Consider the following 17,029-nt stretch of genomic DNA (forward strand, 5'->3'; position numbering starts at 1 on the left):
GTAAATGGACTGAAGAAAACGATGCGTTTAATAGTCATTGTAGATAGTTGAAAAATGGAGCCGTCCGTGACCCGACAAGTGCTGCAAAGCCTCGAGGCCTAACTCTATGAATTTAATACGGCTGAAGATTTAAACAATCGCCTGATGTTGTTGACAAACGGGATTGAAGGCTCCGAGTTTCTATAAAAAAATGATCATTTTCATCTATCGGATGCCAAAAAAATAATCACTTCTTGACCTGAGTTCTGTTTTTCCACAACGATAGAATGGCTGAGCAATTCTCTTCCACTAATGTTCCAGACTTGAATCAGGAACCCTTGACGCATTAATCATCAATCTTCTCTCCTGAGGCCGTCAATACCATGATAGGAGCAGTGAACCGTTTTTCTAGTAAGGCTGATTCTGAGATTATTGCAGAATCAAGAATGCTCAGTAATCAATATGCTACCTCTGTTACGATCATGTCTCGAAGGTTAATGGCGAGGGTGAGTGAGATTGATCATCTTAACATGCAAATATCTGAGTTACGACAGAAGCTTGCTAATAAGGATATTGAGAATAAAAGGCTAAAGTAAGAAAACCAAGAGTTGAAAAAATTTGCAGATTGGTATGCTCATGATCTGCAACCACGAATAGAGGAGCTGGAACAAGAAAGGGTTCAGATACAAGGTCAACATCGGCAGATAACAGCAGAGGTTTATCGTTTACTAGAAAAATAGGGACAATCTACTGTTAATCTCGCTGGCTTAGTAAGAAAACTTTTGACAATGTGTGTCCAGCATATCTTGTATTTCTTTTGACTAAATAAGATTTGAAGAGAAAATAGTTTGTCTTATTCTTTATGCTATCTCTATAAAATCAGTCCTGAAGTTCATCCAATCCGCATCAAGTTTTCATCTCATCTCTATAACTCATCTGCATTTCTTCAGCATTCTCGTTTTAAGCCTTCTATTCTTTTCTCAATGGCTCATTCTTCTAACATTTCTCTAGATCCATCCATGAGGCATTCTGCATCTCAACCTCCTGTTCTTTCTGCAGCTACCATTGGTGCCATGTTGCAGCAAGAAAATAATAATCTGACTAATAAGTCAGATTCTGATGCTATTTATGACTTGGTGAGTCTTGGGACTCGCTACTCTTCCTCTATTGTGGCTTTTTCTCAGCGGCTACAAACCAAAAATCACGAAGTTGAAAAGCTCAAAGAACAAATTGTTGTACTTCAACAAATTGTTCAAGAGTCTCACACAAGGGAAGGAATCATTCGGCAGAAGAATAAACAGTTGAAATCTTTATTAGATTCTTCATTCCGCTTGCCGGTTCCCATGAATAAGAATGACATGATATTGTATGAAGAAAATGAGCGTCTCAAACATGAGGTTAAGAATCTCAAATTTATGTAAAAGTATTAAAAAAAATCTATCTCTATTTTTATTGACTCTGGTCTATCTTTTAAGAGATATTCATAGCATGCATCATACCTATTTCTCTTCTGATCATACATAATCTATCTTCTGGTAAAGGTTTTGTGAAAATATCTGCTAACTGATCGTGTGTGTTTGTGAACTCTAACATTATATCACCTTTTTGCACATGATCTCGAAGAAAATGATACCTTATTTCAATATGCTTAGTTCTAGAATGTTGTATTGGGTTCTTTGAAAGATTTATAGCACTTGTATTATCACATTTGATTGGAATGTGATTATACATGAGTTTAAAATCTTCAAGTTGTTGCTTCATGTAGAGAACTTGAGCACAACAACTACCCGCAGCAACATATTCTGCCTCAGCAGTAGATAGTGCAACAGAATTTTGTTTTTTACTAAACCAGGAAACTAATGCATGACCTAAGAAATGGCATGCTCCACTAGTGCTTTTTCGATCTATTTTACAGCCAGCATAATCTGCATCTGTGTAGCTGATTAGATCGAAAGATGTGTGCTTAGGGTACCATAACCCTAGGTTAATTGTACCACTAAGATATCTAAGAATGCGCTTAACTGCAATTAAATGTGATTCTTTTGGAGATGATTGAAAACGTGCACATAAGCACACACTAAACATAATATCTGGTCTACTGGCTGTTAAATATAATAAGCTACCAATCATACCTCGATATATCTTCGAGTCAACTGGCTTACCGGATTCATCTTTATCAAGTTTAGTTGATGGGCTCATTGGTGTTCCAATTTCCTTAGCATTTTCCATCCCAAACTTTTTCAGTAATTCCTTAATATATTTTGATTGATTGATGAATGTCCCACTTTTTGCTTGCTTAATTTGCAATCCGAGAAAGAATAATCCGAGAAAGAATGTAAGTTCACCCATCATGCTCATCTCAAATTCTTCCTGTATAGTTTTAGCAAAAACTTGACACATATTTTCATTAGTAGCACCGAATATTATATCATCAACATAAATCTGAATTAAAAGAATATTATCATTTTCATATTTAATGAAAAGAGTTGTGTCGATTTTTCCTCTTGAAAAACTTTTTTCAATCAAGAAACCACTGAGTCTCTCGTACCAAGCTCTAGGAGCTTGTTTAAGTCCATATAGTGCTTTTGTGAGTTTGAAAACATGATTTGGGGAAATATGATTTTCAAAACCTAGAGGTTGCTCAACAAATACCTCTTCATTTATAAAACCATTTAAGAAAGCACTTTTAACATCCATTTGAAAAAGTTTGAAATCTTTATAACAAGCATATGCAAGTAGCATTCGAATAGCTTCTAATCTTGTGACAGGTGCATATGTCTCATCATAATCGATTCCTTCTTCTTGATTAAAACCTTGGGCTACAAGTCGAGCCTTATTTCTAGTAATGACTCCAGACTCATCTTTCTTGTTTCTAAAAACCTATTTTGTTCCAATAATAGTATAATTTTTGGGTCTAAGAACAAGTGTTCAAACATCATTTCTTTCAAATTGATTCAACTCTTCTTGCATAGCTAGAATCCAAGATTCATCAAGAAGTGCGTCATCAATATTTTTGGGTTCAATTTGAGATAGAAAAACAGTATGATTACAAATATTTCTAAGAGATGATCGAGTACTTACACCTTGTGAAGGTTCTCCCAAAATTTGTTCCACTGGATGATCTTTCACAAATTTCCACTGTTTGGTTGCATCTTGTATTAAATTTTGATGATCTTTTCTGATGGCTCCATGTTGAACTTCCTCTATTGCTTTCTCTTTATTGAGATTGAGACTTTCTGTGTTATTTATACCTTCTGTTTCTTCATCAATAGATTTCTTGGAGAGTGGAGAATTAGATTCATCAAATACTACATGCATAGATTCTTGTACAGTCAAAGTCTTTTTGTTGAATACTCTATAAGCTTTATTATTAGTAGAATACCCGAGAAAAATACCTTCATCAGATTTTGCATCAAACTTGCCTAAATTATCTCTGTCATTCAAAATAAAACATTTGCATCCAAATACATGAAAGTAACCAATGTTGGGTTTTTTCTTATTCCAAAGCTCATAGGGGGTTTTATCTAATTTAGACCTTAACATAACTCTATTTATAACATAACATGCAGTACTTACCGCTTCGGCCCAAAAATAACTAGGCAAGTTGTTCTCATTGAGCATTGTTCTTGCCATCTCTTGAAGAGATCTATTTTTCCTCTCTACTACCCCATTTTGTTGAGGAGTTCGAGGAGCAGAAAAATTATGAATAAAACCGTTTTCATCACAAAATGTTTCAATATTTTTATTAACAAACTCTTTTCCCCTATCACTTCGGATACTTGAAATAGTATAGCCCTTTTCATTTTGAATTCTCTTGCATAACTTGGTAAAGGCATTATGTGCCTCATCTTTATGAGCAAGAAAGATGACCCAAGTATATCTAGAGAAATCATCAACAATAACAAATGCATAATATTTTCCTCCTAGACTTGCAACTCTATTTGGTCCAAAAAGATCCATGTGTATCAGTTGCAATGGTCTAGTAGTGGAAATATGTTTCTTAGTTTTAAAAGAAGTTTTTGTTTGTTTACCAAATTGACATGCATCACAAATTTTGTCTTTAAGAAAATATGTTTTTGGTAAACCTCTCACAAGATCATTTTTTGAAAATTTGGAAATAAGTTCCATGTTGGCATGACCTAATCTTCTATGCCATAACCAACTAGTTTCATTTTGAGCTGACAAGCAAATAGCATCTTGTGAGGTAATTTCTTCAAAATCCATTGTATAAACATTATCGTTTCTAAAAGCAATAAAACAAATATTACAATCATGATCATTCAAAATAATGCATTTATCCATTTTAAAAGTAACTGTAAATCCTTTATCACATAATTGACTTATGCTCAAAAGATTATGTTTTAAACCTTCAACAAGTAGAACATCTTCAATTATGAGAGAAGATTCATTACCAATTTTACCTATTCCCACGATCTTCCCTTTCGAGTTGTCTCCAAATGTCACGTGTCCTTCTTCTTTAGATCTAAGATCAAAGAACTTAGTCTTGTCTCCCGTCATGTGTCTTGAACATCCACTATCTAAAAACCACTTATTTTTGCTTGTGGATGACTCCATGCATACCTATAAAAATAATTAAAATGATTTTTCTTGGTATCCAAGTTCTTTGGGTCCTTTATTTATTAGTATTAGAAGAAACAAGATTTTTAGGTACCCATATGACCCTAATAGTCATTGTATGATTTCTTCTAATAGGACAAGTATGATAATTATGATCATTTCTATTACAAAAATTACAAATAGCATGTGACATATATGAAAAACTTGAATGATTATAATAATATCCTTTTTTGACAAAATTATTTTTATGAAAAGAATTTTGAATATTAGTCTTTGAGGTAGAATGATTATCAAAGAAATTTTTATAAGGTTTGTATTTTTGTTTTGGCATATATCCCAAACCTGCCTTGTCAAAAACACATCTTTGACTACCAAGAAGTTTTTCAAAATTTCTTTTTCCATTCGTAAAGTTTTCAACAATATTTTCTAAATCGGTTTTCTTCTTATTCAATTCAAGATTTTCATCTTTCAAAATGATACTTTCTTTTCTTAAAATTTCAATTTCGTTTGTTAAAGAAGAATTTTTCTTTTTCAAAGCAGTATACTTGATACCCAATTTTTCAAATTCTTCATAAATCTCTTCTAAAATATTTTGCAATTCTTCATATGAAGGATTTTCAATATTATCAAGATTTGTTACCTCAATGTCATCTTTAGCCATAAGACAAAAATTTGCTGATTCTTCATTGCTTGCTTCACTATCTGAGCTACTTGAATCATCATCCCATGTAGATTTCATTGCTTTCTTGCCCTTGTTTCGATCTTTCTTTAGCAGAGGACAATCTGGCTTGATATGACCAGGTTTATTGCATTTATAACAAATTAAAGTGTCGTTTTTACCTGAATCTTTCTTGGAAAACTTTTTGAAAGATTTCCTCGGAGGAGTTCTATTTTTCTTCAAGAACCTCTGAATTCTTCTTGTTATCATCGCAACTTCTTCATCTTTATCGTCATTTTCCTCATCTTCATCACTTTCACTTTCATGAGGAACAACTTTAAGTGCTAAGCTCTTCTTTGGCTTTCCTTCTTCTTCTCCTCTTTTCAATGTGTACTCATGGGTAATAAGTGACCCGATGAGTTCATTGACTTCGAGCTTCTTGAGGTCTCTAGCTTCAAGAATCGCTGTAACTTTTGATTTCCAACGTTTTGGTAAAGAGTTGAGAATTTTTCTTACTATCTCCACCTTGGAATAAACTTTGCCAAGAGCTGTCAAGCTGTTTATGATGTTAGTAAAACGAGTGTGCATACTAGAAATAGATTCATCATCATTCATCTTAAACATTTCATATTCATGAGTAAGAATATAAATTTTTGATTCCTTGACTTGCAAAGTTCCTTCATAAGTTACTTCCAAGTTATCTCAAATTTCCTTTGCCGTAGCGCAATTCATTATTCTATTAAACTCATTTCCATTAAGAGCATTATATAATAAATTCATAGCAGTTAAATTTAAAGTATAAAGTCTATCGTCTTCACGATCAAACTCTTCTTCTTCCTTTTTGACATTTACTCCACCAACCACTTTTGTTGGAATATAAGGTCCATTTACAATACATTTCCATATTTCTCTACCTTGAGCTTGAAGAAATATTCTCATTCTAACTTTCCAGAATGAGTAATTATCTCCACAAAAGAGTGGAGGCCGACTACTAGATTGACCTTCACCAAATAAAGCTGCAATGTTAGCCATAAGATCTTAACTCAAAAGATAGTTAATCTTATAATAGAGCTCTTAGCTCTGATACCAATTGTTGCCCAGATGACTAACACAAGAGGGGGGGTGAATTGAGTTGTATTAAAAAAAATAACAATTATAAATCAAATATATAATATAAAATATAAACAAAATATGAAATAACAATAAATATAAAGAGTAAGGGTAAGAGAGAAGCAAACTCAGTATGTTAACGAGGTTCGGCCTCACTGCCTACGTCCTCTCCTCAAGCTACTCCTTGAGGATTCCCAAATTCACTATTCAACCTCCTTCAGGTGGAGATAGAAACCTATTACACCTTTGAACAACACCGCTACAAAGGATCCGTGTAGAACACCCTCTACACTTGCAATCACCTTACACGTGGTGATTCAACTATTCCCCGTGTAGAATACTTTCTACACACACAAGGGTTATACACACCCTTTTTCTGATACAAAAGCTGATAGTGAGTAGGTTATCAGAAAACACTCCTCAACGAGTGAAATAAGAACAATACAGCGCAAACTATATCTCTCAAAATGAACAAGGATTAAAGTTCAATGTTTAGAGAAGAGAGAATGAAAGCTTTGAATGAATGTTGTATGCTCTTGGTGTTGTAAATGTGAAGCTCTCAAATGATCTATTTATAGGCATATGAGACTTCATATTCAAATTTAAAAAGATTCACATGTCAAAGACAACATCATTCACTTTTTCAAAAAATTCAAATAAAAGGTTATTCTTTTTCAATTGTCAAAGACAACATCATTCACTTTTTCAAAGAATTCAAATAAAAGGTTCTTTTTTTTCAATTGTCAAAGACAACATCATTCACTTTTTCAAAAAAATCAAACCTAATCTTTTACTTTTGGCATATGACAAAATGAGCACACTTTCATTTTCAAAAAATTCAAACCTAATCTTTTACTTTTTGTATAAGTCTAAAAAAGCATCAATCACTTTTGAAAAAATTCAAATAAAACATGCACATGTGAAAGATGATAATCAATCATCTTTAATATTTTCAAAGTTCAACCCTTTAATCAAGGCATGCACATGCAAAAGATGACAATCAATCATCTTTAATATTTTCAAAGTTCAACCCTTTAATCAAGGCATGCACATGCAAAAGATGACAATCAATCATCTTTCAAAATTTTCAAATTTAATTTTCAAAAAATATTCATGCACATGTGGAAAATGTATTTTAATGCTTTATGATAAAATATTAATTTTGAGCATTAATCCTAATTTCAAATTTTGAAGAGATTTACAACATTACTCTATAATTTTAATGTGAACTTGTTCTCTTCTTGCTCATGCTTGTTTCCTTGATGTGCTTGACTCCATTGTGTAGACAACTTGAACTTGAGACTTCTTTATTCTTTGAATTCATTTGTTATCATCAAAATCTATGTGTAAATATATAATTACACAAAACTTGAAATCTTGGGTTCAACAGAAATATTTGGTTGCTGACCAAATGCAAGCTGTAATGGTGAATATTTGTGATATGCTGATGGCCTAACTTGAATTAATGATGCTGCATGAATTATAGCATGTCCCCGAGCAGAAATAGGAAGATTTGATTTCATGAGTAAAGGTCTAGCGATTAGCTGAAGCCTTTTAATCAATGATTCAGCTAAACCATTTTGAGTGTGTGTGTGGGCAACTGGATGTTCAACATCTATTCCTATTGACATGTAATAATTATCAAAAGCTTGAGATGTAAATTCTCCAGCATTATCCAATCGAATAGTTTTAATTGGATAGTCAGGGAATTGTGCTCGTAGCTTAATTATTTGTGCAAGAAGTTTAGCACATGCAGCATTTCTAGTGGAAAGTAGACAAACATGTGACCATCGACTTGATGCATCAATTAAAACCATAAAATATCTGAACGGTCCACTTGATGGTTGAATAGGCCCACATATATCTCCATGAATCCTTTGCAAAAAAAATGGAGATTCAAAAACAACATTTGAGATAGATGGTTTGATAATCAATTTACATTGAGAACATGCAGAGCATGGATATTCATTGGGTAAGATAATCTTCTGATTCTTTAGGGGATGCCCATACGAATTATCAATTATTCGTCTCATCATTATTGATCCCGGATGTCCAAGGTGATCATGCCAAGTCATAAATATTTTGGGATCAATGCACTTCTGGTGCATTATAACATGTGATTCAATTGTTCTCATTTTTGTATAATACAATCCAGATGAGAGGGCAGACAGTTTTTCTAATACGAGCTTCTGGCTCGAAATTATTTTAGTAATGAGAAGATACTCTTTATCGTCTTCGTTAATGGTTTCAATATGACAACCATTACGACGTATATCTTTAAAACTTAATAAATTTCTTCTGAATTGTGAAGAAAATAGAGCATCATTAATACAAAATTTGGTGCCATTAGGCAACACAATATAAGCTCTTCCGGAGCCTTCAATTAGATTCAATGAACCGGAGATGGTATGAACATAGGCTTTACTCAATGTTAGATTTTGAAAATATTTTTTATCCTTAAGAATTGTGTGAGTTGTAGCACTGTCAGCCAGACATACATCTTTATTATTCATCTCGGAGATAGAAAGTTCATCAATAAGACTCATGATTCTACAAAATATATAAAACTTTCATTACTAAAAAAAAATTACAGAATAAAAATATTTTACAATAATATAAATGAAATACATTAATTAAAAAGGAACACTTCCATGATCAACTCTACCACTAGAATCCTCAAAGAAATCAGAAATATCAAGACTTGTAATATCTTCTCCATCTATAGAATTTAAAGCATATGATGGTTCAGCAAAATTTGTTTCAAATTTCTTTGTTTTTTCTTTTATGGAAGATTGGTATAAGTCAACCAAGTACTTAGCTGTACGACAGGTACGAGACCAATGTCCAGTCATACCACATCTATGACATTCATCTTCATATTTCTTTACAAATTTATTTTGAGGACATTTACCCTTTTCTGAGTTGAACCACTTCTGGTGGTACGTTGTATATCTATTATTTTCCTTTTTAGTGTGGTCACTTCTAGGACCTCCACTTCTATAGTTTTTCTTACCACGTTCACGCCCTCTTTTTCTTTGAAAAGATGCACCATTCGCTTCTGGGAATGATGTAAATCTAGTATCATTCACTTCAGGGAATGATATAGAACCAGTAGGACGTGACTGGTGATTTCTTAATAAAAGCTCATTATTTTGCTCAGCTAATAGAAGACAAGATATAAGTTCAGAATATTTCTTGAACTTTCGCTCTCGATACTGCTGCTGCAGGAGCACATTCGAGGCATGAAAAGTAGTATATGTCTTCTCTAACAAGTCATCATCAGTGACTTTTTCACCACATAATTTCAATAGCGAGCTAATTTTAAAGAGTGCAGAGTTATACTCACTAACACTCTTGAAGTCTTGCAACCTCAGGTGCATCTAATCATGACGAGCTTTTGGGAGGATTACAGTTTTCTGGTGTTCATATCTCTCCCTTAAATCATTCCACAAAATAAGTGGATCTTTCACCGTTAGATACTTAGTTTTTAATTCTTCATGAAGATGGTGCCAAAGGAAAATCATTGCCTTAGCATGGTCCTGCAGGGACCCTTGATTTCCTTCTTTAATTGTATCTCCCAGGTTCATTGCATCCAAATGGATCTCAGCATCAAAGATCCAAGATAAATAATTTTTTCCAAAAATGTCAAGAGCAACGAATTCCAATTTTGTAAGATTTGACATTTTCTACATATATAAATCAGGAACATAAGTATGTTTAATATTTCATATTCATTTTGAAAACTACAAAAAATATATTGAAAGACTTACTTGAAGTAGAGGACTATTAGCTTCAAGATCGTCAGAACTCTCGTGCTGATAACGTGTTATAGAACTATCGAAAAGGAAAGAGAGATAGATTTATTATAAAACTTTCTAAAATGAGAGAGAGAGAGATAGAACTCAGAAAAGTTATGAAACTTATGAATTTCTTAAAAAATTCAACGATATATATAGGCGTACAAAGGGAATTATGCTAGCTTACTATACAGTACTATGCTGATACTATGCACTGTGCATATGTCGGCCATTTACTATGCCAATTACTATACAGTACTATGCTGGCACTATGCACTGTGCATTATGTCGGCCATTCACTATGCCAGTTACTATGCAGTACTATGCTGATACTATGCACTGTGCATTATGTCGGCCATTCACTATGCCAGTTACTATGCAGTACTATGCTGGCACTATGCACTGTGCATATATCGACTAACTCAAGGTGGTCATACAATTTATTTTACAACAATATTATTTTACAACACAAACAAGTCAATTGCCATAAACAAAAACTCTCTCTCTCTCTCTCTACAGTCGGTTCTAGGGCCAATAACCTCACCTTCTATCCCATACTTACTGGGAGCTTGATGGAAATTGATAGCTTTATCAATTTAGAGGGTTGTTGGAAACTAGGAGTGGGTAGCGTGGTGCGGTGGGCAGCGGGGCCCTGCACCCCGCTACCCCGCCCCCGTTCACCCCACCCCCCCCGCATGGAGGGGTTGGCAACACTGCCCCGCACTAGCCCCCCTAGAGGGGCAGGGGGCAGGGAGGGCCCAACTCCGCCCCGCATTTCCCCCGCCCCGCCCCCCTACATATATATATTATATATAAAAACATAAATATTTATATATATATATACAAAAGCATAAATATATCTTTATATATATAAATATAAATATATCTTTATATTTTACAAATTGTGTATATATAAATATATATATTACAATTTGTTAGACTTGTTTACAAAATATGCATTAGCAAATTTAAAAACTATATAGTTTAAAACTACTACACTACAACTTACATAAAATATGTACTAGCAAATTTACAAACTACATAATTTTTAAATTATCATCTTATTTACAAGATTTAAATTTACAATTTGAATCTAAAAATATATTTTTGATTACTTTTGGATCTAGAAATAATTTTTAAATATAAAAAAAAAAGTAGTAGTTTTTTAAAGTGAAAATGAGCCGAAGCGGATATTCGTTCCACACCCCGCCTAGCGGGGCGGGAGACGGATGAGAAAACCCCACCCCGGCACCATGCGGGGAGGGGGCTACCTCGCACCACCCTCACCCCTATTGGAAACTGATAGCTTTATCATGTGATTATCTGGGCAAACTAGGGTCATCAAAGGTATGCTAATTCCTACTATCTCCATGGTGACCAACAAATAGAGGAATAGCATTCACCTAAATTCAATGTGAAATCTAGGCAAAGAGATTAATTGGTTCATTCAACTTTTACAGTACAGGTGTATATCCATCTTAAAACATAAAAAGAAAAATACATGAAATCTGAAATGTAAGATTCATAACTCATTTATGATCATTGACATGGATATCTCATATGATGATGCAGTCTTCTCAGTTAGCAAGTACAAAACTCGTCTGATAATGCTGGAAACAATTTCTTTCCGAATTCCAATGATAACAAAATCAACTTTCACACAAGGTGAAGTGATTTGCTTAAATGAAAATTATTTGAATCCTTTATCATACATCTCACCTGAAGACACATTAATCTAAGCAGAGATCGGTCCTGCCTTGTCATTTATCAGAAATATCAAATGGAAGCCTACCGGGTTTTAGGGGGCATGGTTCAAAAACAACAGAAACTTACAAGCTCCACTCACAGTTCCAGAGGTAAGGAAGCAACAAAAGTTGTAGTTCTGCAGATAAGTAAGAATAGTTAGCATATAAATACTGAAATTAGTAACCATAACATGTTGAATTATTTCTCAGTTTGATAAAGTACAGCATAAAAAGCCAATGGTATTAAATTATTGAGCAATATTTTAAGTTCTCATCTAAATTTTGGAATCAAATGCTTCCATCATTATCGTTTCTCTTTTCTTTTTCCACCCTCTAATTGCCAACTGTTTTTGGTCAGGTCACTTTGAAACTGATTGGTGCAGTGCAGTGATTTGTAGCTTTAAAAGGTACAAAGAAATACTAGTAGTACTGCCACCATAGCATTGATATCGTACTGCCTGTAATATTTATGTGGTAAAAAAATCAAAGTGATAAGGCATTGCAGTAGAGTTTGATTTGAGGATAGGCGCATAAGTATTCACAAAAAATGACTGGAGCAGATGCTTGACTCATATGACAATGCTGGAGATCACAAGAACAAAAAGTTCATCGAGCAATTATTTCTAGATAATGATGGCTGTGGCCTATGAAATTTATCAGAAATTTAAGTTTCCAATTTTTTGTCCTTTTTATAAAGCTCAGGTCTAAATAGCTTGTTCACAAGGAATGAAATGAATAAACAATAGTTTGAGTCACCCTTCAAGAAGTAATTCAACACACAAAGACCATTGCATGGTAAATGATGAAACTAGTCTCATGATCACCAACAGCGTGCAGCATTCACTGTCCTTCAGAACATTTAAACAATGTGCTTCTCCATCGCAATTAGATTGGAAAAAAAAAAAAAAAACTGTTAGATGGTTTAATAATGGCATACCAAGCAATATTGTCCCAATGAAGAAAACCACCATGGCCTCGAGCATTCGTGAACTTGTAAACCGCACCCGAGACTAGCAAACAAATGATTTGTCAAAAAAATAGCCAAATTTTATAATAATAAAAAAAAATACAGCAAACAAACATATAAACATTATGAAGTTTTGAGTCGTGCTGAGATTACCCTCGTAACCCTCAAAAACTGGATCTTCAGATAGCAAAAGGGGTGTGTCTAGGTCAACGAACCTGTCACAGAAAATTACTACTTAGATCTCAAAACACCAGTGTAGATGATAACTCAAATGCATGTAAATAAACATTTGTAGGTATGTTTCCTGACAAAAAATGATTTATGATACTTACTTGAAACACCCAAGGCCAGCAGCAAGATGGCCAGCAAAGCCCATGGCCAGTCTAGTCTCAACCATACCACCAATCATCAGATGCAATCCTGATGCTCTTGCAATATCAATAATCTCAAGGGCCCCCACTACCCCAACTTTGGCAAGTTTAATGTTAACGACATCTGCAAGATTTCCTTGGACTATTTTCTGGACATCAACTAAGCTCCGACAGCTTTCATCAGCGGCAACAGATACCCCATATTTGTTTTTAGCAATACGAGTAACTAGACCGAGACCCTCCAAATCATCTCTATGAACAGGTTGTTCAAAAAGAACAGGAGTGACCCCCATTTCTGCAGGAAAAGTAATTGTTTTAATAATAGTTCAGTGGCCAAAGAAGCCTGAATATTTGAATCATAAATTTGAGACAAGTACAAAATAAGTTCTCTATTTGGGCTGACCACGCACATGCTAGCATACAGGATGGTAACTCGAGTTTTTTGCAAGCTATATACATTATATACCATGTAATTTTTCAAGAACTTCAATTGCTTCTGTTGGTTTGTATCCCTCATTAGCATCCAAGATAAACAAACATTCAGGATGTGCACCACGTATGGCCTGAAGAACTTCTATATCTGCTTTCAGATTCTTTCCTACCTTAAGCTTCAAAGTATTGAATCCTTGATTGTAATACTTTGCAGCCAATTCTGCAGCTTCAGCTGGCGAAACAATTGGAATCTGCAAGTATAAAATGGCTTAAAGATTTAGTCGATCACAAAAGTATAACTTGCTAAATTAGTCCAGTATTAAATTATAGTCACATAAATTTCTTAATTACTCCAGCAGTAATGAACCCCAAACTTCCAAGAGGAAGGCTTCTCCCAGAAGAGAGTTGCAAGTGAGAAGAAAACAATAATATCCGTTGCAGTGACTAATAACCAGAAGAGCAGACGATTTTTACACAACCAGAATCACTAAGATTGGAACCTAACTGTTATATCAGTTGTTATGGTATTTGAAACTCCCCCAAATAGTTTCCACAGAGGCACGCCTATGCTAGTAGCAACTGCATCTATCACTGCCATTTCAACTCCTGCCCTAACCTTCAGTTGCAAGAAGACACTTGATAAGATATTAAAATACTTCATAAATTTGCAAAGACGACGCAGCAAAACTCTGAATAAAAGTATAACCATATAGAAATCATCACTCGATGTGCAATAGCAAACACACAGATTATTATGCCCTTTTACCCAATGATTAATCATCAATGATAACAAGGCATAAATTCTCAACATAAATGACTAAGATTCTGTCGCAGTACATTTCAATTATCTTTTCAACAAGTACTACATTGTAATTTTCATGTTTCGATCCACTTTATGTGGCATCTAATTGAATTCAGACACAGAAATTATGTGAAGTGTTGATAAAGTGTAATTCATGAAGTACACGCCCTACAATTACCATCATCTTCTGCCCAATTTTGGACATTTGAATAAACCCAGAATGTGATACAAAAAATGATAGTGTCACTTGAACTGATTCGATCCACCAAGCAGAACGGAAGATTGGCATAGAGAAGGTATGCATTCAGGATCGAATAACCCTCCATTTAGTTGCTAAGAAACAACTTCAAAAAAGTGAAAGATAGGTTTCAAAGTTTTCGTTTCTTTTCTTTTGGAACCTGAAGTTTTGTGTTTAAAAAATCAACTTGACCGAGTAAAGTTCTTGTAGTAGACCCAATTGAAGGCTTGTAGTTTTCTGATGTGAAGTTTTCTCAGAAGTTTTTTATAAAGTTGTTTTCTCAGAAATTAAGCACAACATAAAGATAATCGTCCAAATCAAAACAACCGACCATCAGTAAATTCAACTCTAAACATCCAAAAATCAACCAATCACTAAAACCCCCAAATACTGTAATTTCTTCCACAAAGTTTGAACACCAAAAGTAATCACCAACTCTTTCTAAAAGGGAAAAAAAAAAGTATTGACGAACTCAACCAACAGAAGATCAAAAACGCCAGAAAGAGCTAAGTTTTCAATTTATCTCACTGAAGCAAACTCATGTCCTGGAAGAATCCCATCAATCTCCGCCAACAACAACCCCATGGTCATTGCCGGACTCCGCTTTAGAAATTCACATGCCTCCGCCGCCTTTGACATAGCCGTACTCTGATCCTCTGCAGTCACAAAAGGCAAAATTGGAGCCTCACCCCACCCCGCACACCCATTTCTGAGCTCAATTCTAATTGCCACATTCTCAACCCTCTCAAGCCTCGACGATGAAATCGTAAAAGGCGCAATCAAAGGGACATTCAGTGGTCTATTCTCTGCTCTCTGCACATCAACTGTGAATGTCTCCATCAAATTCTTGAGCCCGAAGCTAGTCGTTATCGCAATAGGCGTTGTGGCCGCCATTTTTTTGGTGGGAGTAGACGAAAACTGGGAAAAGGGATGAGATTTTGGAGCTGTTTCAGTGGGATGAAGGGGAGAACAGAGGATAGGAGCGCGAGGTGGTAAAAACAAAGAGAGCCCAGTTGAGAACATTGGTCTCAGTCACCCGTGGGCTCTACGTGGGAAACTGATAGATGGGATTGCAAGTGATTGTGGAGTTTAGATGGGTTTTGATTGGAAGGTAGAAGGAAATGCGAAGAGCCGCCATGTTATTCGCTCTGTAGTTAACAGAGTGTTGAAACGGTGAGAGGAAATTCATTAAAAAATAGAGTTGCTAAAGGCGTGGAGGAATTATTTAAGTCAATAATTTAGCTTTTCTCGACATGTTTCAGTTTCATTTTCATTTTTGGATGCATGTGTTGTTGTTTACTGCTGCTTTGTACAACAGGTTCTGCTCGATAAGTGCCATAAAAATTTTAAGTATAAGATAAAATATTATTATTATTTTAAAATTTAAAAAAATTTAAAATTAAAAAAAATTATAACGAAATGATAATTTTAAACTTTTAAGATAAAATTTTATTATCAAACCGTACCTAGTTTCTACACGTGATCTATATCATTGTACGAGGACAACTCTCCACGAATTACGGGTGGACCGTGGGGATCTGCAAATTTCACGTTTTGCAACAACTTTTGCTCCAGATGTGTTTTGTCATTACATAAATTTCATACTGGAAGTTTCATATTTGATATTACTCTTCTAGATTTCTGAACTGCAATTTTTTAAATTTCTCATAAAATATTTTCTGTTTGACAGACGTGTGGGATATCCTTTTTACACCAACAAATTAGAAATTACCCCGTACGGTATGAGTTTTAGTAAAATAATTTATAGGCTTGCATGTACTTAAATCATTTTTTTTTTTTATAATTCTTCTACAGACAGTCATGAGATGTAACCGCGGAGCAGTCTCCTAATATATTATGCCACGACAGTAGCTAATTTATTTAAATAAAAAAAATTCCATAAAATCAAAAAAAGAACAACCAAACCAAGAAGTTTGGTCTATGTAAAACCAACGAGTTTGGTCTCTATAAAATTGAAAAAAGACAACCAAACCAATGAATTTGAGTTCCTAAGCACTAGTTTGCACAGTTTTTTGAGGTAGCACACAACGAGTTTCCTCGTCGGTAGCAGTAAGGATCAACTCCAGTTAGTTGATATCCCTAAGAAGAAGATCCAAACTGAAACCAGAATACAAATGAATTTTTTTGATGAAAACTTTGCAAATCTAGGCAAGCGAGGTTGATAAATTTACAGAGGAATACATAGTGCAAATCTAGACAGTCTTCAAATCTTCTGCTAAGGAAGAACTAGAAACAGATTTTAGCTATTTTTCTTCCTCAAAATCTCACATTTATGTTGATTTGAAGATATGTTGATTCTCTTTCACAGGAGCCAAAAATCACTTCAGGCTT

At 34.4% G+C, this 17,029-nt stretch overlaps 1 protein-coding gene across 2 annotated transcripts; it reads right to left on the reverse strand.

Annotated features, from left to right (window-relative positions):
* Nucleotides 1-11,638: 11,638 nt before the first annotated feature.
* Nucleotides 11,639-15,874, reverse strand: LOC122299826 (L-Ala-D/L-amino acid epimerase). 2 transcript variants are annotated; one of them, XM_043110284.1, is made up of 7 exons: nucleotides 15,206-15,871; nucleotides 14,143-14,253; nucleotides 13,672-13,888; nucleotides 13,167-13,500; nucleotides 12,988-13,049; nucleotides 12,805-12,877; nucleotides 11,639-12,004 (listed from the first exon to the last, which is right to left on the reverse strand). In XM_043110284.1, coding segments are annotated over exons 1-7 (1,293 nt in total). In that variant the 5' UTR covers nucleotides 15,701-15,871; the 3' UTR covers nucleotides 11,639-12,003. The 2 variants fall into 2 exon arrangements, with proteins under 2 accessions (XP_042966218.1, XP_042966219.1); XM_043110285.1 differs by lacking the exon at nucleotides 14,143-14,253 and having other exon boundaries at nucleotides 15,206-15,874.
* Nucleotides 15,875-17,029: the final 1,155 nt, after the last annotated feature.

Source organism: Carya illinoinensis, chromosome 16 (genome assembly GCF_018687715.1).
Source record: "Carya illinoinensis cultivar Pawnee chromosome 16, C.illinoinensisPawnee_v1, whole genome shotgun sequence".
NCBI classification, from domain to species: domain Eukaryota; kingdom Viridiplantae; phylum Streptophyta; class Magnoliopsida; order Fagales; family Juglandaceae; genus Carya; species Carya illinoinensis.